Source organism: Bufo bufo, chromosome 4 (genome assembly GCF_905171765.1).
Source record: "Bufo bufo chromosome 4, aBufBuf1.1, whole genome shotgun sequence".
Classification (NCBI taxonomy): Eukaryota; Metazoa; Chordata; class Amphibia; order Anura; family Bufonidae; genus Bufo; species Bufo bufo.
Genome location: NC_053392.1, coordinates 145,358,456 through 145,380,784, shown reverse-complemented (window position 1 = coordinate 145,380,784; position 22,329 = coordinate 145,358,456). Strand labels below are relative to the sequence as shown.

General features: G+C 44.6%; 1 protein-coding gene across 1 annotated transcript in view; it reads left to right on the top strand.

Annotated features, from left to right (window-relative positions):
* The window catches only part of CLSTN2 (calsyntenin 2), a 1,304,869-nt gene that overhangs the window by 1,138,001 nt on the left and 144,539 nt on the right, over positions 1 to 22,329 (top strand). Inside the window, exon 9 of the mRNA XM_040428021.1 lies at positions 14,781 to 14,943. Coding sequence (XP_040283955.1) covers positions 14,781 to 14,943 — 163 coding nt within the window. The remainder of the gene's footprint in view (positions 1 to 14,780; positions 14,944 to 22,329) is intronic.

The window sequence follows — 22,329 nt, the reverse complement described above, 5'->3', positions numbered from 1 at the left end:
TATACGCACTTCACAGGTGCAGTTGCCTATTTCAGTACAGAAAGAAAAATATATTTGCACTTCACTGGTGCATTTATTTCTGGCAAAAGCATAATAGTGGCCTATTTCAGTACAGAAAGAAAAAAATATATGCACTTCACTGGTGTATTTATTTGTAGGGAAAGCGTTTAGTGGCCTATTTCAGTACAAAAAGTAAAATATTTTTGTCACTTTTAGAGGTGTTTTAATTTGCTTTTAATTTATTTAGTTCAGACAAAAGTATGTCAGACAGAGAAGTGCCAGGCCATGCACAGAGGAGTGGAAGAGACATAAATGTTTCTGGTGCAGGCAGAGGTCACAGCAGAGTAAGGGGGCATGGCAGCAGGAGTCGCAGCAAGAGGCCTGAGCTCCCGGTGTCATCTGACAAAGCTTGTTTGGCGAAACCCGGGTCGGGCGGTGTTGCAGACATTTGCAGACATTTGTATTCGATGGCTGTTATTTTATTCCCCTTGTGAGTATAATATTAAAAATTTATATGTAAACTGGTGGAGCTTCACTGTGTGCCCTAAAACCTTTTAATCCGCAGAAGTAATATCCGTGGTGGAGATCTTTTTTGTTGGAGTTCTGTGTTGGGGCTGCAGGAAAAGAGCTGTTACCATCCATTTCTATACTTAGAGGCTGGAGTCCGTGGAATGCAGCGCAATCACCTTTTAAATGGATTATGAATCTCTGTGAAATTAACCCACTTTGCACGGTTGATCAGCAACACCAAAGAAAAAATCTACATACACATTGGTGACTTTTATACAAATTATTTATTTTAGTTTGTATATTATTTTATTTATTTTGCTCTCCATCTTGTTGGACCCACACTACCGGTCCAGAATGGGGTCCTTTTTTACACCCACTGAGAGGCAGGACAAACTGAACTACTACAGAGACATCCTATGTAGTCAGTTGGCCCCAGTCTATCTGCACCATCATCTATTAACTCGCAGGTTTGACTGGGGTGGGGGGGGGGGGCCTTTGCACTTACGTTCCACTGCCATGGCTGCTGGAAAGGGGTGGGGTGACAGGAGCAGTACCAGCTCCATCAGCAGCAGCCTACAGTGGATGATTAGTAGCTTTCTTCACCCGCATAGTGAATAAGCTACTCACCAGCAGCAGGTAGACCTGGAGCAGGACCTGAACTAGCAGGTGGTGGCATACTTGGACAGAACCCTGCCAACCCACATTGAAGATCCGCTGGACTACTGTGCAGCCAAACTGGATTTGTGGCTGCAACTAGCAGAGTTTGCCCTGGAAAAGCTGTCCTGCCCGGCTAGTAGTGTGGCATCAGAACTGCAGTTTAGTGCGGCAGGGGCCAGAGTTACCCCAAGGAGAACTCGCCTGTCCACCCGAAATGTGGAGAGACTGACCTTTGCCAAGATGAATCAGGCGTGCAGCAGCCAGGATTTCCAACCACTAATTCCAGATGCATCAGACAAGATCATCCATGGTGCCATACCAACACTTTGATAAAATATCCCAGTTTCTTCTGGCTACCTACCTCAGCTACTACTCTGATGCTGCTACCTACCTGATGCCACACATCTCATGCCAAGCTTCTTCTTTGACCCACCTTCATCAGCAGGTACGGGGATTGCCACCCACCGCCCCACTCTGTCACCGCGTCACTTTGTGGTCTCCTGATGCTGCTGCTGCTGCCATATACACACTATGCCAACTTGCCACTGTGTGGTATTCTGATGCTGCTGCAGCTACTGCCATCTCCACACTATGTCACCTTGCCACTCTGTGGTATCCTGATGCTGCTGCTTCCATCTCCACACTATGTCACCTTGCCACTTTGTGGTATCATGATGCTGCTGCTGCCATCTCCACACTATGTCACCTTGCCACTCTGTGGTCTCCTGATGCTGCTGCCATCGCCACACTATGTCACCTTGCCACTCTGTGGTCTCTTGATTCTGCTGCTGCTGCCATCTCCACACTAAGTCACCTTGCCACTCTGTGGTATCCTCCTGCTGCTGCTGCCTTATCCACACTATGTCATCTTGCCAATCTGTGGTCGCCTAATGCTACTGCCATCTCCACACTATGTCACCTTGACACTTTGTGGTAACCTGATGCTGCTGCTGCCTTCTCCACACTATGTCACCTTGCCACTCTATGGTATCCTCCTGCTGCTGCCTTATCCACACTATGTCACCTTGCCACTCTGTGGTATCCTGATGCTGCTGCTGCCATATCCACACTATGTCACCTTGCCACTCTGTGGTATCCTGATGCTGCTGCTTCCATCTCCACACTATGTCACCTTGCCACTTTGTGGTATCATGATGCTGCTGCTGCCATCTCCACACTATGTCACCTTGCCACTCTGTGGTCTCCTGATGCTGCTGCCATCGCCACACTATGTCACCTTGCCACTCTGTGGTCTCTTGATGCTGCTGCTGCTGCCATCTCCACACTAAGTCACCTTGCCACTCTGTGGTATCCTCCTGCTGCTGCTGCCTTATCCACACTATGTCATCTTGCCAATCTGTGGTCGCCTAATGCTACTGCCATCTCCACACTATGTCACCTTGACACTTTGTGGTAACCTGATGCTGCTGCTGCCTTCTCCACACTATGTCACCTTGCCACTCTATGGTATCCTCCTGCTGCTGCCTTATCCACACTATGTCACCTTGCCACTCTGTGGTATCCTGATGCTGCTGCTGCCATATCCACACTATGTCACCTTGCCAGTCCATTGATGAGCGGCAGGGGCAGTATTCGAATTCGCAATATTTTGCAAATATTTTGGCGAATATTTGTCATATATTGGGGAATTTTGAGAATTTGTGATCTCCAGTCATTATTTTCTTGATTGCAAAAATCAGCAATTGGAAAATTTGCGATAAAAATTTGCGATACGAAAATTTGCGATCAACTCTACTCCTAAAGTCAAAGATATTGCAGCCTTCTCATTGGCCCACAAGCAAGAATCAGTGAGGGATCATCATGGGTACTGATGAAAAAAATCTAGAATTTTCGCGATTACGAAGATATAGCACTATATTCTAGATATTCACAAATTCTCAAAGTGCCAATATTCACGATAAAAAATTGCAATACTTGCCACTCTGAGGTCTCCTGATGCTGATGCTGCCATCTCCACACTATGTCACCTTGCCACTCTGTGGTCCCTTGAAGCTGCTGCTGCTGCCATCTCCACACTATGTCACCTTGCTACTTTGTGTTATCCTGATGCTGCTGCTGCTACTGCCATCTCCACATTATGTCACCTTGCCTCTCTGTGGTATCCTGATGCTGCTGCTGCCATCTCCACACTATGTCACCTTGCCACTCTGTGGTCTCCTGATGCTTCTGCCATCGCCACACTATGTCACCTTGCCACTCTGTGGTCTCCTGATGCTTCTGCCATCTCCACACTATGTCACCTTGCCACTGTGTGGTATCCTGATGCTACTGCTGCCACTTCCATCTCCAAATTATGTCACCTTGCCACTCTGTGGTATCCTGATGCTGCTGCTATCTCCACACTATGTCACCTTGCCACTTTGTGGTATACTCCTGATGCTGCTGCTGTCGCCACCTCCAGACTCGGTCATTGTGCCACCCTGTGGCTTCCTAATGCTGCCACCACCTTCAGACTCTGTCATTGTGCCAATCTGTTACCTCTTCCTGATGCTGATGCTGCTGCTGTCACCTCCACACTCTGTCATTGGGCCACTCTGTGGTCTCCTTATGCTGCTGCTAACTTCAGACTCTGTCATTGTGGTACTATTTGGCCTCCTCCTGATGCTGCCAACTCTAGAATTGGTCATTGTTCCAATTGATGGCCTCCTCATACTGCTGCCAACTCCAGACTCTGTCATTGTGCCACTTGGTGGCCTCCTCATACTGCTGCCACCTCCACAATCTCTCGTTGTCATGCTACTCTGGCCTCCTCATCCTGCTGACACCTCCACAGTTTTTCGTTGTGCCTCTCTGTGGCCATCTCATGCTGCTGCCACCTCCACAATCTCTCGTCATTGTGCCTCTTGATGGCCTCCTCATTCTACTTCCACCTCCACAATATCTCGTTGTCGTGCTACTCTGTGGATTCCTCATGCTGCTGCCACCTCCACAATCTTTCGTCATTGTGCCAGTCTATGGCCTCTTGATGCTGACGCCACCTCCATACTATGTCATTGGGCCATGACTGTGGTCTCTGTGGTCTCCTCAAGCTGCTTCCACCTCACCACTCTGTCATAGGTCCACCCTGTGGACTTCTCATGCTGTTCCTACCCTCCCCACTTCATGACTGGGGCACTATTTTGCCTTTTGGCCTGGCTGACATCATCATTTATTTGACCTTTCTTCATATCTGTCAGAAGGAAGGAAAAATGAGACACACAATGGATTCTGTCTGTGTAGCAGCTGTAAGGACTGTATGGTTCTATCAGAATTGGCTTATGATTTGGTAGACAAAAGCAGGAGTGGGTACAAAACACAGAAGACATGCAAATATTCCATTCACACATCATCTCTGTTTTAGATCCATTCCTTTTTTTTGGCATTAGCAATACTGATGGATTATTGAGAAAATGCTGACTGAGTGAAGGTGTATGCTCCACAGACAGGATCCATTTTTTGGGGGGTTATTGTTCTGACGGATGAGAGGAAGGGCAAATTAATCAGTGACATCAACACAAACTTACTGCTGACACCCTCTCCACTCTGTCTGGGGGGCTCTACTTGTATACACGTTTAATAGAATAGGTTCTGTAGACATCTATGTGGAATCAGCTGGCAATGGCGTAAAAGCAGTGCTCTTCTTCTTGGCACTAACATCGACCTGTAAGACTGAGTTCATACTTGAGTTGTTTAGTCAGTTTTGGCCCTGTGACTGCCCTAATAAGTGAAGTGTGCAGTGATTCTAAGAGCGACGCCTGTCATCTGCATGTCATGCAGACTCACAGCATTATTTCACTCCCAAAGCAAACTCTCTATGCGTGTTACTACAAGGCACAGTGTTCTATACCACTTTAAAGGCTCTTAGTAGCCAGGAAATAGCTATTTTTTTATGTAATTCACTGCGAATATATTCGGATCGAACCAAATTTTTCCCGAAAAACTTGGCAAACCGGCGAATCAAATTTTTGAAAAATTCGCTCATCTCTATTTGTAAACTTCAGATTCTACAACTGACCCCTCAGATTTGTATTATTTAAATGCCCTTTTTTTGTCTTTTATTGCCCTTTTTACAGTAGCTGTAAGCCACGGGGGGGGGGGGCTTAATTTTAGCCGTTTATACTTGTTACCGAAAGGAATACATTTTTTTGTGCAATTACTCAATGTCGATTTAAAGGGGTTCTCCAGGAAATAAAAATAATTAAAATACTTAAATATTATTTTATAATAAATATATTCACAAATACCTTTCATTACTTAGAATGGCTTGTTTTGTCTAGGGAGCAATCATTAGGAGAAATAAAATGGCCGCCTTCCTATCAGTACACACAAAACCTGTCCTAATCATGAAGGAGGACAAGTTACTTCACCACAATGAGCCATAGTGCTGCTTCATATTCCTTTCTGTCTGCTCTACTTGTCAGAAATCATGAACCTGAATACAGGTGAATCTCTGTGGGAATGGAGATGATGAGGAGACATGAGAGGAGGGTGGGGCTGTGGCTAATGAGCATTAGCACTTGTATGAAATCTCCATTACCACAGTCTGTCCTGTCTGTCCTCTCTGTACTTCATGTCTCCTCATGAACTAAATTCACCAGAGATTCAGCAAAAGTTCTCTATCATCTGTATTTAGGACCATAATCCCTGACAAGCAGAGCAGAGAGGATGATGAGGCAGCTCTTTACCTCAGTGTTGTAAAGAAACGTGTCCTCATGTGTGATCAGGACAGGTTTTGTGTGAACTAATGGGACAGCAGCCATTTTGTTTCCCCTGATGATTGCTCCCCATAAAAAACAAGCCATCCTAAATAATGAAAGGTATTTGAGTATATATTTATAATAAAGTAATTTGTAAGTATTTTCATTTTCTTAATTCCTGGAGAACCCCTTTAAAGGTCTCCCATTTATCCTCCCATGTCTGTCTTAGTACTTGACTTGCCCCATGTAATAACAATTCTGAAGCATCTACTTCTTTGGCTCTATGTTGTATTATACCTCTGTTATTTGTACTAGAAGTTCATGAGTGGTCAGCTGCTTGCTATAAAGGTCCAGATGGGTGTTATTAGTCAGGTGTGTGTCCCAGCACAGTCTGATACTGGCAGCACTGATTAGATAGAGTCAGACACATCATCTAGTGGTAACACCCAGCAGTACCTTTACTGCAGACTGTGGAGAATGAGGCCGCTAACCCTTTTATCACCTAGCAGCTAGGAATAACGACATGACAACCTTCTTTTGTTGGGTAAGAGTCGGTCACAGCTTTATTACTCATCTCTTTATCAAACCAACTTTTATTTTATACTCGAACCAACATCAACAAATTTGGAGTCTCCAGATCGGTATGCCCCACAGACTCCCTCTGTGGGCAAGTCCGCCTTCTTCTCCATTTTTCATTTATCACCGACCTCCACGGAGGGGCCCGTGTATTCCTACACGGCGCACCGACCCCCACCCAACAAGAACTGGGCCTGTTCAATTCCATCCTGTAACCCAGACAAGAAAATATCTAAACCTACTGTATGTCATTTAAGTGGACACCGTCAGGCCGCATCAAACGCCCGTTATCGCCCTCTAACTGGCGATGGCGTACCACTACCCCTGCTCTGGATCGGATAAAACGTGAAATGCGGTTATTGACCGTGCGCCTAGCCCTCTCTATGGCTGTGGCATCCCTAGCACCTTGCCACGTAACCCGGGGAATGATTTCTGACCACACAATAATCGCCTCTTGAAAGAAAGAAGGAAGTCTCTCTAAATCAGCTCTTATCAATGTGATCAATTCCGCTATTTTTAGCAGACACAGGTCATTTCCACCAGCATGTATAACTAATATCACCGGGGATCGCACTAGATGACTGCATTCCACCGCTTCCGGGAGAACCTGGGACCAACGTAATCCACGGACACCTCGCCAGCGTGCATGAATATTCCGGAAGCCAAGGCATCGGCCACCTGGACAACTTTCCGCTCTCTGTCCTGCCCAGAAGATGTAGGAATGTCCAATGAAACATACCGTAATCTGGGCCGCATCTAAAAGAAAATCAAATCAATAAATGAGGTCGAACATAGGAAGCAAAGCAGCCAGATTTCCAACGGCCAATTCTCTGAACCTCAGCCTCTGGCAACCCAGCGCGAGCCGCTTCCGTGGCTGCCCCAATTCTGAAAGAGTGCGTGCCAAATTCTGAAACTGGTAAATGCAGCAAAAGCAGGCAACGGCGAAATATGAATCTAAACTGAAAACGAGTAAGGGGGGTGCCGTCATCATGTATCAGGAAGGTAGCTCCATCAGGTCGAATAGACACGAACTGGGCTACAGCCGCATGGGGACAAGCTGGGCCGCCAATCTTATGCAATGGAAGCCAGCCCCCCCCCCCAAAAACATCTGTTTTGGAGCGCCTGATGAAGACCCTTAATGCTGAGTCGCTGATGAAAACATCTGTAGCTGCCAGACCTCCTGAGCGGATAATGGAAGGGGAAACCAGCTCTCCTATACGGAGGGCCGCAAAAAAGGCTAAGCAAAAAGCAGCCCTAAATAAACACACCTCAAACGGGGACGAACAAATGGAAGGTAGTAATTGGCACATGCTTGCTAACAAAGCAAATGATACCGGGCAGCGACATTCGCGGCGCACATGCTCCTTCCGCCAACCCTTAATAGCTTGCCTGATTAAGAAATGCTGCGTCACGTCCTGCCAACCTCGCATTTTAAGGTAAAACGAAACTCCCCATAATCTTCGCTGCGCAACCAAAGCACTAACTCCTTTGGCTCTCAGAGACAAAATATAAGAAATGGTCACCTGTAAACATGCCTCTGGCAATATAACATTTGCCAAATCCTCTGCCACCGCCCTCCATTCTGCCCACGCCTTACCATGCGCTGACCATGTGGCTGGTGCCACTGAAGCTTGCACCATACTCATCAGTCGTTGATCGGCAAATCCCAAAGCGTTGTCGGGCACGGGATCCCATCTCTGGATGCCCCCGGCAACAGGGACCTGAATTCCTGCCAACGAAAACGAGAGAGAGCGTCAGCTATAGGGTTGTTTACGCCTGGCACATTCCGAGCTCGGAACCAGACATTGAATTCTAGGCATCGGAGGACCAGGTGACGGAGTAGCGATAGAACTGGAAGGGAAGAAGAGGTTAATGAGTTAATACAGCAGACTACCGCCATGTTGTCCGTGTAAAACACGCCTGTTTCGAAAACAGGGGCCCCATACGTTGATGGCTACAATAATCGGAAATAGCTCCAGTAGAGTGATGTTGGCACAGAGGCCCCGAGATCGCCAAGCGTCAGGCCATGGTGCGGCGCACCACTCCTGGCCTAATATTGCACCAAAACCGGTGGACCCAGCAGCATCCGTAAATAATGACGAATCCGGAGATGCAACTTCTACGGATTGATAACAAGTGTGACCATTATACTGGTTTAGAAAGGATTTCCAGACCTGCAAATCCAATTTCAGCTGCTTGGTCAACCGGATGTGGTGAGAAGGCTTTTTTACTCCGCACGTGGACAGTGATAGTCTACGAGAAAAAACGCGAGCCATCGGCATGATGCGACAAGCAAATACCAATAATCCTAGTAACTCCTGCATTTGTCGTAGTGTCACCGATTTTACTGACATGAAACCCAATATCAAGGCCGATATTTTTTGCAATTTATCGCTTGGTAGGCGAAAAACCATCAAGCTGGTATCAATTTCAATACCCAAAAACGTGATGATTGTCGCCGGACCAACCGTTTTATCCTCAGAACCCCAAAACGAGCCATGTAAAAACGGAATGTATCCAGGAGGAATTGACACTGTCTTGAATTGCCAGGGGAAACGAATAGAAAATCATCCAAATAATGAATAATATTCTGTGAGGACGTTTCAAAACGTATGACCCATTCCAAAAAGGTGCTGAACAATTCAAAATAATGGCATGATATAGAGCAACCCATCGGTAGACATGTGTCATAATAATAGGCATCGTCCACCATACACCCTAATAGGTAATAACAATCAGGATGTACAGGGAGTAAACGGAAAGCTGCTTCAATGTCAGATTTAGCCAACAATGCGCCCTTTCCCGCATGGCTAACTAGAGCTACAGCCCTATCAAATGACACATAGGACACCGAAGATTCCTCCTTGGAAATACCATCATTCACAGATGAGCCCTTTGTAAAGGATAAATGATAGATCAATCTGAATGAACCTGACTCTTTTTTAGGTATAAGGCCTAAAGGGGATATGCGTATGTTTTTAAACGGAGGGGACTTAAACGGTCCTACTATACGCCCTAAAACGACTTCTTTACCTACTTTGCTTCTTAGTTCCTCCGGGTTATCCTTTGCAGACTTCAAATTATCAGAAATAGTAGGTAGGGAAGAAAAATAAAATGGAATGAAGAAACCTGACGTGAAACCAGAACGCAGTTGAGCCGCCGCCTGCTCATTGGGGTATTGGTCTAGCCACGGGGACATCGTGTGCACGCTCACCGGGGTCTTTCCCTCCGGCAGCAGTGTGGGCTTTATGTACTGAGAGCTGGCGCTGGCATCGGATAGCAGCATGTGAGCCTCCGCAGACGGAACACTCATGCTTGTATTTGCATAGGGCAAAAAATTTACAATGTCCCTCGTTATATAACCAGCAGGCCCCTGGCCTGCGCACGGCCACTGCACCATATGCGTTTGCTGAGGGAGCAGTGGCCGCGGAAGGAAAGGGTTGCGTTCTCTGTGACATCATAAGGCGGAGACATAGATCTGCTGCTTTGACCCCCCAACCTATATCTGGTTGCAAAGCTAACCTTCGGCGGAACTCTTCGTCATACCGCCACCAAGCGGAACCGCCATGCGCCTTAAACGCGCTATAAATAGAGTCCATGTAGACAAAAAGGTCCGCCGAGAGTTCTGGGCGGCGCTGAGCCATGGTATAACCTAAAACTGCAAATGCTTGTATCCAATTACCTATGGTATGCGCCACTTTTGGTCTGCGATCTATGAAACGCTCAGCATTGGGGCGCCTTTCTTTGTCCACCGTATGTTGATCCACAGAAACTAACGACCATATGTCAATATACTGGTTAGACCATATTTTATTTTTGGTGTCCTCATCTAAGTGAGCTCCCAACCGTGTTAAGCCGCAAAATATGGATTCTTTTTGATCACTAGGTCTGGATTTGTTGGACAAAGAAGCAGTGGAGGGCTGAGCACCGGGATCTAATTGTGCTAGCAAGGCCCTAAGCGCAGGGACCAAACCTTTGGCTGCTGTATCCCCGCCCCATGCCCCAGTAAAATTGTACTCACCGGTAGCTGGATTCTGAGGTGTAGGAGTGACAGAACTCGCCTGAGGAGCAGTTGTTGGAACCGCGCTGGCAGGCTCCGCCACGCGGGAAGGCCTTCTTGACTTTCGTCTGGGGGCCCGCATACTTCTAGCATGTGACCTGCCGGAATCCGAGCCGCAGGAGCTCAAGTCAGACGACGAAGGCGACCTCCATCTTGCCGATCTAGACCGTGTCGAACGGCTGCTACGGCTATGGGCTCTGGATGCATGGCGGGAACGGCGGCAATGGTGAGAACCCTACCTGCGCCTTTCTCGGCGGTCGTGTGACGCTGCAGGTGATCTATGCTGGGAAGGGTAGCGTGGGGCCGGCTCCTGTCCAGGAGCGGTAGCTGGCATGGTCATCTGTTCATTAATAGATGCCATTGGTGTAAGAGGAAAGGGGGGGTTTGCCTGCAGCAGTGGCAGGGGAGTAGGAGCACCACTAACAGAGGGCTGCATTGTAGGGCCTGGAGAGGGTATGCACAGAGGAATGGGCTGCATTACTGGTGAAGGTAAAGCCACATTAGTATTAATTGCCGCTTCACCTAAATGTCTTTCTACAGTAGGGGCAGGAGCATGCGTTATAATCGCATTCTCCTCAGCCGAGGAGCGCTCACTCTGCCTGTTGCCCATGATCGGTTGTGCAATGAGAGGAGGAAGGAGGGGCTGAGCCACTGCCAGCGGGAACTGAGGCTGCTGTTCCCGCGGCACCGGAAGTTGGAGATTGGTGGGCGTGGCCTGCAGCCGTGTAGGCCGAAGCGCTGGAGTCCTCCGAACCCTGGACGCCAGAGGATCCCCGCGCTGCAGCTGCCGCCGGCTCCTAGTGCGGCGAGGTACAGGGGTAATAGAGGGACTAAGTCGGGCGGGTGGGCGGGTGTTTCTGGTGGGCCGCCTGCCACCCGGCTGCTCCGATAGTATTGCACCAGGGTCGGGCGGGGGAATAGGTGGCTGAGGCGCTTGTATGCCCGCAAACATGCGAGCAAGGAAAGCCGGGCCCTCGTTCTGTAAATGAGCAGCAAGAGCTGCCAGAAGCTGATCCTCTGTGGCCATACCTGCTGACGGAGCTGCCTGCTGGAGCCGTAGAGGAAGAGCCAGAGCCCTGCAAAACCCCTTATTTAAACCTATGTGGCGCCTACCACCTATCCCCACCAATCAGGAAACGGGGGAGGATGATCTAGTGGGAGCCCTAATATATATAATAGCCGGCCCACCATGTATGGGGAGCTACCCCCCTTGTATCTTGGCACTTACACAAACCCTGCTAGCTGCACTCTCCTTAACCCTTTTGTCTCCGTCTCCCCAGTCCATGCCGCCTTCACTTAACCCCCTCGGCGCCACTAAGACTTCTGCCAATTTGTTTATTTACTTCTAGCAGGAATGAAAAAAGAAATGGCACAGCACCGAGTGCTTTTTTCTAGAGACCTTTTATCTAATGATGGTCGTTTAGGTGTATTCAACCTGTGTGATCTTAGCGGCCCAGTGAATTTGTCTATTTAGTTATTATTAATTGGAACTGCATTTTACCCATTTACTGAGCATCTATTATTAATGGACTTAATAACTGCAGAGACTTTTTGTTCTTTGGCTTCCCATCTCAGAGCTGATTATATATCTAATTATATTTACATATATATTATCACATTTTACTATTTAATATTCTCTGCACAGCTATTTACCTCAGTAGCATAGAGGCTCCACATTGCAATGGTTTCTATATTGCTTTCAATTGAACTGCAAAGGCGAATTCCCTATTTGGTACCTTTGTAGTTAGTAGACCAGGTGTGCAGGGAAATTAATTTGTCTAAAAATCTAAGCAAATTGTGTATAAGTTAAATGGTAAATTTAATAGCAATTTAATTTTATAGATACTTTATCAACCTATTCTGTTTCTGTGTGCAATAGGTATGATAAGTAGAGACGGCCAGTTCGCAGTGTTCGCCCGCGAACACATGCGATCTGCCATCTTAACTGACAAGTGCCTGTGCGCGAGCCGGTCTGAAATGAAATGCGGTCTCCAGGAGCAGGCAGTGCCTCGCCGGACTTGTCAGTTAAGGTGGCAGATCGCATGTGTTCGCGGGCGAACAGAACACTGCGAACTGGCCATCACTGATGATAAGGTTAGACATTGCTAAAAAACAGCTCCGAAACACCCAAACTAGAGTAGGCAGTGTGTAATGTAAGTTATGCCAAGTCCGATTATGCAACTTTTATCTTCATATTTACTTGTATTCCAACGCTGTGCTCCAACCAACCAGCAGTAAAATTTATTGAGAGGACTTCTGAGCTCATGCACATAAAATGGAGAGGACTCACAGAGGATTCCTGTCAATGAATTTTACTGCTAGTTTGTGAGTATGAATTATTTTTTTTACATAAGTGGACACCACTTTTCACACTGTTCACCACTTACTCTAGTTTGGGGAGTGTTTTAGAGCTTACAGATTCTCTGTAAGTGACCCTTGAAAGACACAGAAATGCATTGCATTAAAGGGTTTGTCCCATGACTAATATAAAAAATGAAAATCAGACATCATATAGTACATGACAATATTTTTCTAACAAAGCTAAAACCAGCCCTGTACCTCACATGGAACCAGATATCTCCCCATTCATTGCACTGCTAGATTTATATCAACCTGAAAGCTCAAGGGGAGTGTCTTTTCTGCTGCAGCTCATGGGTGTGTCCATGCTCTGCCTATCACAGCTCAGGAGGCAGTTGAAGGATGAAACTGAGCATGTGCGGCCTTCTGAGTGAGCAGGGCAAATAAATAAGAAATATAACAAACAGCAGGTGGCACTATACAGATACATTTTATTGAATAACTCAGTGACTATGCAAAATGCAGTTACAAAAGACTTCCGTTTCAGCGGTTGGTTTGAAGACTGTAGAATATTTTTGTGGGACAACCCCTTTAATGATTGATAGTGGATCCCCTAAATAGTAAAATGTAATTCCACATTTATTTCGATCAGAGAAAACTTTTTCAATAAAGGCCAAATATTTTATATGACAGAGGTGCTGCACAATAGCAGTGTGCAAGTGTAATAGATTACAGGCGCAACAAATTCAATTCAATATCATGATAAGCATGCAAAACCCTTGACAGGCTGCAATTCACATCACTGCCACTGAGTGGCCACACCTAGAGACTTATATAGGATATATTATACAGTATCACAACATCATTTTTTTAATTTATTTTTTTATTATTATATTTTTTTGGTAATTAAGTATTCTCAGGGTATGTTGAGCCAAGAGAAAAGGCAAGAAAGGACACATAACAGTGCTTGTTGTATAGAGAGTATTATATATATACAGTAGTTAAAGTATAGTATAGGAAACTGGCAGAGCACACAATACGGTAGCACCAAAATGAATATAGCAAGCAAGCAAACAGAACATTTAGTTAGTTAATAAAAGTTCATCATAGTATACTGGGTCAGTATAAGGTCCAGTTCTATATAACTGACTAATGCATTAAGTGGACTGTTATAGGTCCTCACCCTTGAGAAAGTGACAGTGATAGAGTTCTTAGCCTGGGTTCAACTACCAATGGTTCTTCTGACCAGTTACCAAGACTGGTTAGTGCTAAATCTGAGATGACATTGTTAAATTGCCAGGAACCATTAGTTCAGCTAATTATTTGGGGAAAAAATATTTTATTGTATCCAAAGAAAATAAGTGTGTCTAATTGTGTAGGTCTCCTAAAATAGTTTATAAATGTTGACATTTCCTGGTGCCTTATAATGTTGCTGAATGGCATAGATCAATTTTGTGACAGCTGGTGGAAATAGAATAGAATTCATTTTTTGTGCAGTACTAGTTTTTGCTTATTTTCTCACAGAAGTACAAAAGTAAGGATTGACACCCAGTTGAGCATAATAACATTTCATGCACATGGCATTTGGATTTGGAATCCATGAGGAAAGAATATCATGGCAAGCTCCATCGTATATATCGTTTTGTGGAGGTGTCCACCCATTATGTTGACATTTGTACCGTAAGGATATATACAGTATTCATGCAGTATTATAGAGCAGTATAGATGGCAATGTGACAATAAATGTACAATGTAGGTTATTTTTGCTGATAATTCATCTGTATCTAGCAGGATGCCATGTTTTTTAGCAAGCTGTAGGATATTAAACAGCAGAGGGGAAATAAGGTAAAAGGTTTGAAAAGAGGAAACTAAAAGTTGCAAGGATGTAAGATTATTGTACATGTTAATGCTGTATGTATGTAATAATTTAAGAGTTTATGTTCAACTTTTTGTAATCCCTGTTTTTGAAATGTATTTTTCAGATTTGTGACAAAGAATGGCATTATTATGTAATCAACATAGACTTCCCAATAGTGACTCTGTACATGGATGGAGGAATGTATGAGCCATACCTGGTAACAAATGATTGGCCAATCCATCCCTCACATATTGCAATGCAGCTGACAGTCGGTGCTTGTTGGCAAGGTAAGAAATTCCATATAGTGAAGGGCAACCTTGTGAAATATGAAACTTACTATGGGTGTGTGTTAAACATGGCAATATTTTAGGATGCCATCTTTGCACAAGTTAGTTTATAAAATTTCTGATCTGCTAGATTTACCATGGTCTGCTGTAAGCGCTATCATTACTGTGAAGTGGAAGCATCTAGGAGCCACAAATCCGTAGACCACAGAAATTCACAAAGTGTGGTTGCCAAGTTTTGAAGTGAGAGACACTCACTACAGAGTTCTAAACTGTAAGTCAGTTGCTTCATAGGACAACCTCTTTAAGGAGTGATAATGGATTACTTACATAGTAAAATGTATATAGTATAGTATATTGAACAGAGAAAACTTTTAAGTAAAATCCAAATATTTTATATGACAGAGGTGCTGCACAATGGCAGTGTGCAAGTTTATTAGGAACTGTTAAGCGAGTGCTAAATGAATTAAAGGGCTTCTGTCACCCCACTAAACTTTTTTTTTTTTTTTTGTGTACTTATAATCCCTATACTGCGATTTATCCATACATAATGTGATTAATCATTTTGGTTCAGTAGCTTCTGCTAAAAACGTAATTTTTTAATATGTAAATTACCTCTCTACCAGCAAGTAGGGCGGTTACTTGCTGGTAGCAGCCGCATCCTCCTATCATAATGATGCCCCTCCGCATGTTGATTGACAGGGCCAGCGGACAGGATCTTTCTCTGCTGGCCCTGTCTGCTATCAAGATCTCGCGCCTGCACCGTAATGGTATTCAATCGGCGCAGGCGCACTGAGAGGCGGACGCTTGCTCGGCCGCTCCATCCTCAATGCGCCTGCGCCGATGACGTCACATCTACACCATGCGCAGGCGCATTAAGGATGGAGCGGCCGAGCGAGCGTTCTCCTCTCAGTGCGCCTGCGCCGACTGAAGACAAGTACGGCGCAAGGGCCAGATTTTGAATGCAAACAGGGCCAGCAGAGAAAGATCCCGTCCGCTGGCCCTGTCAATCAACATGCGGAGGGGGCGTCATTATGATAGAAGGATGCGGCTGCTACCAGCAAGTAGCCGCCCTACTTGCTGGTAGAGAGGTAATTTACATATTTTAAAAGTATGTTTTTAGCAGAATCTACTGAACCAAAATGATTAATCACATTATGTATGGATAAATCGCAGTATAGGGATTATAAGTACACAAAAAAAAAAAAAGTTTAGTGGGGTGACAAGCCCTTTAACCCTTTGCTAATTATTACTGTTAGAATTTAGGCACTACTTTCATTTAACACTCCATACAATAAAGCCTAACCCTAAGGTAGGAAGTAACCATGGATGGTTTCTCAAATTGGAATGAATGCTGTCCCTATTTGGTGCAGAAATTGTCCCTAATTGTTGTGGATACTGTCCCTAATTGAAGCAGAAACTGTCCCTTATTGGCATGGATGGATAGTATGGAAGGACACTATCCAAGCTAATTAGTGACTTGATCCATATCAGTTATGAACATTATCTATGCCATTTACAGATATGTTCACCCTGACCTTTTCTTGAATTTAGTCATGGGTGAAACAATTTCAATACAATATCATGACATGCAAGCAAAACCCTTGACAGGCTTCAATTCACATCACCGCAAGTGTGGTAACCAAGTTTTAACTTGAAAGACACTCACTACGGAGTTCCAAACTGTACGTCAGGTGCTTCATGAAACAGTGGCTACTGTACAATTTGGTGGAGGAGTGATAATGGTATGAGGCTGCCCTTCAGGGTTTGGGTTAGGCCCTTGATTTCCAGGTTGCACTAATGCATTTTAAAAACTGAATACCTTTTTTCCAATTTTCTGCCAGCAGTTTTGAAAAGTCCCTTTTGTGTTTGGTATGGCAGTGCCCATGAGCAAGGAACTTGAGTGTCTGCACAGAGTCCCCAACTCAATCTCATCAAACATCTTTGGTTTGAAATTAGAACACAGAACAATGACTGAAAGTCAGATCATCTTTAGAGATGTCGCGAACATAACATTTTCCGTTCGCGAACGCGAACTTCCGCAAATGTTCGTGAACGGCGAACCGGGCGAACAGCCATAGACTTCAATAGACTTTATGGCCACAATAGTGATGGAAAAGTTGTTTCAAGGGGACTAACACCTGGACTGTGGCATGCCGGAGGGGGATCCATGGCAAAACTCCCATGGAAAATTACGTAGTTGACGCAGAGTGTGGTAAGTTGAATTCGCAATGCGATTAATATAACCTGCATTAATCACATTGCGAATTCAACTTAGAGCTAAGTTCCTAATAGTTGTATTGCTAGAATTGACGAATATAACGAATATAGCACTATATTCTCAATCTTCGTTATATTCTAGCAATACAACCATTAGGAACCCAGCTCTAAGTTGAATTCGCAATGTGATTAATATAACCTGTATTAATCGCATTGCGATTACAACTTAGTCAAATTTGTGACACTGCAGCTTCAGAATGAATCTAAGATGGATGCTGTCCTTGCTTTTTGATAGGAGGTGGGAGGGTCTGGGAGGGAGGGTATGCTGATTGGCTGGAATGTGTCTGCTGACTGTGAGGTACAGGGTCAAAGTTTGCTCAATGATGATGTACAGGGGTGATGTATAGGGGGCGGACCGAACATCGCATATGTTCGCCCGCCGCGGCGAACGCGAACAAGCTATGTTCGCCGGGAACTATTCGCCGGCGAATAGTTCGGGACATCTCTAATCATCTTATCCAAAATCAGTTCCCGACCTCACAAATGGTTCAATAGGCACAAATTTACAGAGGCAAGCTACCAAATATAATTGAAAGAGTGGAGGCTGTTATAGGCAGAAAAATGGGCACAATAATGATTAGGTTTTTGAATGGGATACCTAAAAAGATCATATAGGTGTGACAGTCAGGTGTCCAAACACTTTTGGCCATGTAGTGTACAGTAGTTTGATTACTTTCCAATATATTATATGTTTAATTAATTAAATTGCTCCTAAAAATTAAATACAGCCCGTATAAAGCATAACATGAATTCTGTTCTTGATGTTTGTCACATTTTTATTATAACCTAAGTCACTTTACTACTGAGAGGGCACCTGTCACGGCCATGCCCATGACCGTGACTTCTTTACCGCATGCAGTTGCCTGCGGTTTTGTATGGGTGTTCAACCACGGGTGAGGGCTGCTTGTTTGTGGCCTCACTTGTGGTTGCCGCGGGCAACTAGTGTTGTATTTAGCAGCAGAGCAGCCTGAGCGTCGCTAGGCAGCTTGCTGCCCTGGCATGCGGTCTCACCTGACTTTCTTTATGTTAGGTGTGTGTGTTGTGTGCATGGTGTATTTTGTATTGTGTGCACTTCCCCTTTATGTGTCTTTCCCTTCTGTGGTACTGGAAGGGTTAACTTCCTTCCCAGTGTGTGTGTGATGTCACTGGGTGTGTCCAACCCTTGGGTGTGGCCACTTGGGCCTATATAGACCCTCTCTCTAGCAGGGCTCAGTAGGTTGTTTCAGTCTTGCTAGCTGGAGCAACCTCCTGTCTTTTCTATCCGCCTGTGAGAGCCACCACTGTGGTCATAAGTTTAAGTTTAAGTTTAGCTAAGTCTGTGTGATGTTCGGTTTATGTTTTCCTGTATTGTTCAGTGCTGCCATGTATCTGGGTTCCGGTGTGTGGATGAGTTTGTGCTGACTTCTGTTTGCTATTTGTGGACTTCAGCTTTCCTGCACACGGATCCAGTCAGCAGGGCTGTGGCAGGTGGCTGGAACTAGTGCAGCACCTGCCATATACATAGGCTTGCATTTGTTCCCCTTTTCCCAACAGCTTGGCCAGTGAGACTCCTGCTCCTCCGTGCCTAGGAGGAGTAGGTCGTCTTACCCTGACTCCTAGCGCAGGGACCGGACGGAGGGTGAGTTAGGGATCCGAGGTTCCTGCGCATGGGTCCTCCTACCTTTAAGGTCGGCCCATGCAGTTAGGAGTTAGGGTCAGGGTAGGGACGCTGTTAGGAGGTGACCTGCTCCCTATCCTGTTCTCCTGGCTGAGCAGCCATAACATCACCTGGCACGTACGGCTGAGGATTTCCCCCATCCTCAGCCATGACGGCACCACTCTATTTGAAAATGTGATTTTTTTGGAGTATTGTTCCATATAATGGATAAAAAAAAATTCACAAAAAGTACACATACTTACAAGCACAGCTAGGGCAAACTTCCCTTTTTTCAGACAGTGGAGAAAAAAAGAATGAAACCATTAATAAGGACTTCATAAGGTTTCAGTTCAGTAGTAAGTCGCTAGGAATCACTTCTATTAACTCATTATTCCGCTTTTCCACATCAAATATCTAAAGTGTGAAAACTCACTATAGTAATTGATGCTACAGAATATTTTATTTTTTATTTTTTTATTCAATTGTTAATAATTGCATGCAAAACGTAAACACTATGCCTAGTTCAGGGCCAGAAACAGTACACATCTGGGATTTAAAGGGGTTCTATTGTTTTAAAAAAATCATTTTTCTGTTAGGGAATTCTTTCTGTGTTAGGCTACTTTCACACTCACGTTTTGTGCAGATCCATCTTGTATCTGTCCAGACGGATCCACACAAATAATACAAACGCTTGTATCCATTAATAACGGATCCGTTTGCATTATTCATTAAAAAAACGGAACCGTCTTGACTTACATTGAAAGTCAATGGGGGACGGATCCGTTTTCAATTGCACCATAATGTCTCCATGAAAAACGAAGTCTAGACGGATCCGTTCGGCTCCGCATAGTCAGATGGTCACCAAAACGCTGCAAGCTGCGTTTTAGTGACCGTCTAAAAAATGCAACGGAGACCAAACACAGCCAAATTGATGCATTCTGAACGGATCCTTATCCATTCAGAATGCATTGGGGCTGAACTGATCCATTTTGGGCCGCTTGTGTGAGCCCTGAAACGGATCTCACAAGTGGACCCAGAAACGCCAGTGTGAAAGTAGCCTTAATTGAAGGGGTCCTTTCTTCAGGATAGCCATCACTTGACCAGAGTATAGAGTAGTTAAGAGTTTCTCTCAGGTCTTGGACTACGAATTTCTAACATAGTACCTACATAGCGGATTCATCACTTTATTTTAAATAATATTTAATAAAAATAAATGACTAAATATCTGTAAAACCTGGGCTCAAGCTTTGGAAATGTCCTTGTAAGTGTACAGTTATGACAAATAAAATGATAGATTTCTCAATAATAAATGACAGACATTTCACCCATCTATTTTAAAAGCTTGAGATTCATTAAAAGAAACAGATGAATATAAGAACAAAAACATCCGAGGCACATTGTGTCGGGTTACCCAAAGGCTATCTGCCACAATGAATATCTGTTTCTTACAGTAGAAAGTCAAACTATGTCTATCTCACTGATAATATTGTAGTTTTCTGAAAGGTCCATTCATTCTTTATTATATTGTTCTCAGCAGAATTACTCATCAATATAGGAAAAAGTGGAATATATCCAGATTCTTATGAAAAGAAATGTTATAGGCTGCACACAGAGATGCAGCAGTTGTTATTCTTTGAGTTACTAAAAGACTTAAAAATATATTGCAATAATAGGCATGGCATAGCCACAAAATCCTTTCTGATATATACATCTTCTCTGTTTTCTAGATACTGCCATCTTTTATTCCCACCAGATGCCTTAGCTTGATGATATGCTATATACTCTGTGGGCAGTCACTATTGTCAAGCAATTTCCAAAACTGTCACATGAGGTGATGTCTATATGGGTGACACATCATTGCACTAATAGAAATAGGAGGCCACAGCAGCATAGCCAACAAATTTTTCTTTATTGTACAAAACTCCAAAGCATAGTGTACAAAGGTAGCAACGTTTCGGCTAGGTGTAGCCTTTATCAAGCATATGTTACAAATGTACAAGCTCACATATAAATACTAAAAATTAGACACTCCCACATTAATGATCGCCCAATGGCCAAATAGGTCGGTGAACACACATCTATTGCACCAAATCACAATGAGATCTCACAGCAGTTTCTAATCAATGTGTATATGCCCATCTACCTCACCTGTGTCAGAGAATCCAAAGTGGCGATGAGCGTGACACACAGCGTCCCAATGTGACAGCTGCGCATGTCCGCGCACGTCATCCAGCCGCGACCAGTTCATGTCACTACGTAAGGTATAGCCAAATCGCGCGAGACCACACAGGCGGCGCAACAACCAATAGGGTGCGCCTGCTCCGACGGCGTCATAGCCGGCGTGCAAGTCATGTGACCAAGGAGACCTCCGTCACGTGACCGCTATAGCAATAGTGTTGTAAATCGCGCTTTGTTGCTAAAACCAAACAGTGCCATATTGACATGTTATGTAGGTCCTCCAATATAGAACATAGATTAACAGGTAAGAAGATACATGCGTACAAAACGTATACAATGTTCACCACTACAATAGTGGCATAAATCCCACCACTGCAAGAGCATTTACATACATGTGTCACCACTATTAAGATGGTTTAAAGGGGGTGCATCAAAAACTTCAACATAAAAACATATAAAAATACATATAACAGACGAAGATCTAGCTGAGCCCTGCCACATTAAACTCCAAGTTGAGTCTGAAGGGCTGTAGGGACCTCAGCGTGTAAATCCATTTAAGTTCTTTTTTTCTCAGTACAGCATCCTTATCTCCACCCCTGCGCAAGATACCCACGCTGTCAATTACCCTGAAACGCAATTGGTTGACAGAGTGTCCTGCCTCAACAAAATGTTTAGCTACAGGTTTATCCATGTTTGCCTTGCGAATTGTGCTTTTATGTTTATTAATCCGTTCACGGATTTCCATAGTAGTCTCACCTACATAGATGAGACTACAGGGGCATTGAATAACATACACAACATCACGTGACCTACAAGTATAGTAGCCATTGATCTTGTACTTTTTGCCACTATAAGGGTGAAAGAAGTGATCCCCTTTAAGAATATTGCCACAATTGCAGCAAGACAAACATGGAAAGGTGCCACTTTTACGTGGGGCAAGAAGTCTTTGTGTGCCCAAAGAATGGCCACCAACATCAGTTTTTACCAGTCTGTCACGTAGGCTAGGGTTCCTCTTGTATGCCATCATAGGCGGGGACTTAAACTCCTCAATATCTGGCAGACCTCTTTGCAATATATGCCATTCCTTCCTAAGAATGTGGGCAATGTCACCACTGTCCCGGCCGAAGATGGATACAAAGGGAACCCTAGCCACGGACCTGGCCTTTGTAGATTTGTGGAGTACAGATTCTCTATCAACCAAAGCCACCTTTTGCTTTGATCTATTTAACAGTGTCCTGGGATAGCCATGTTCAATGAAGCGATTGCACATGGCATCGACCCTCTGTGTACAAATA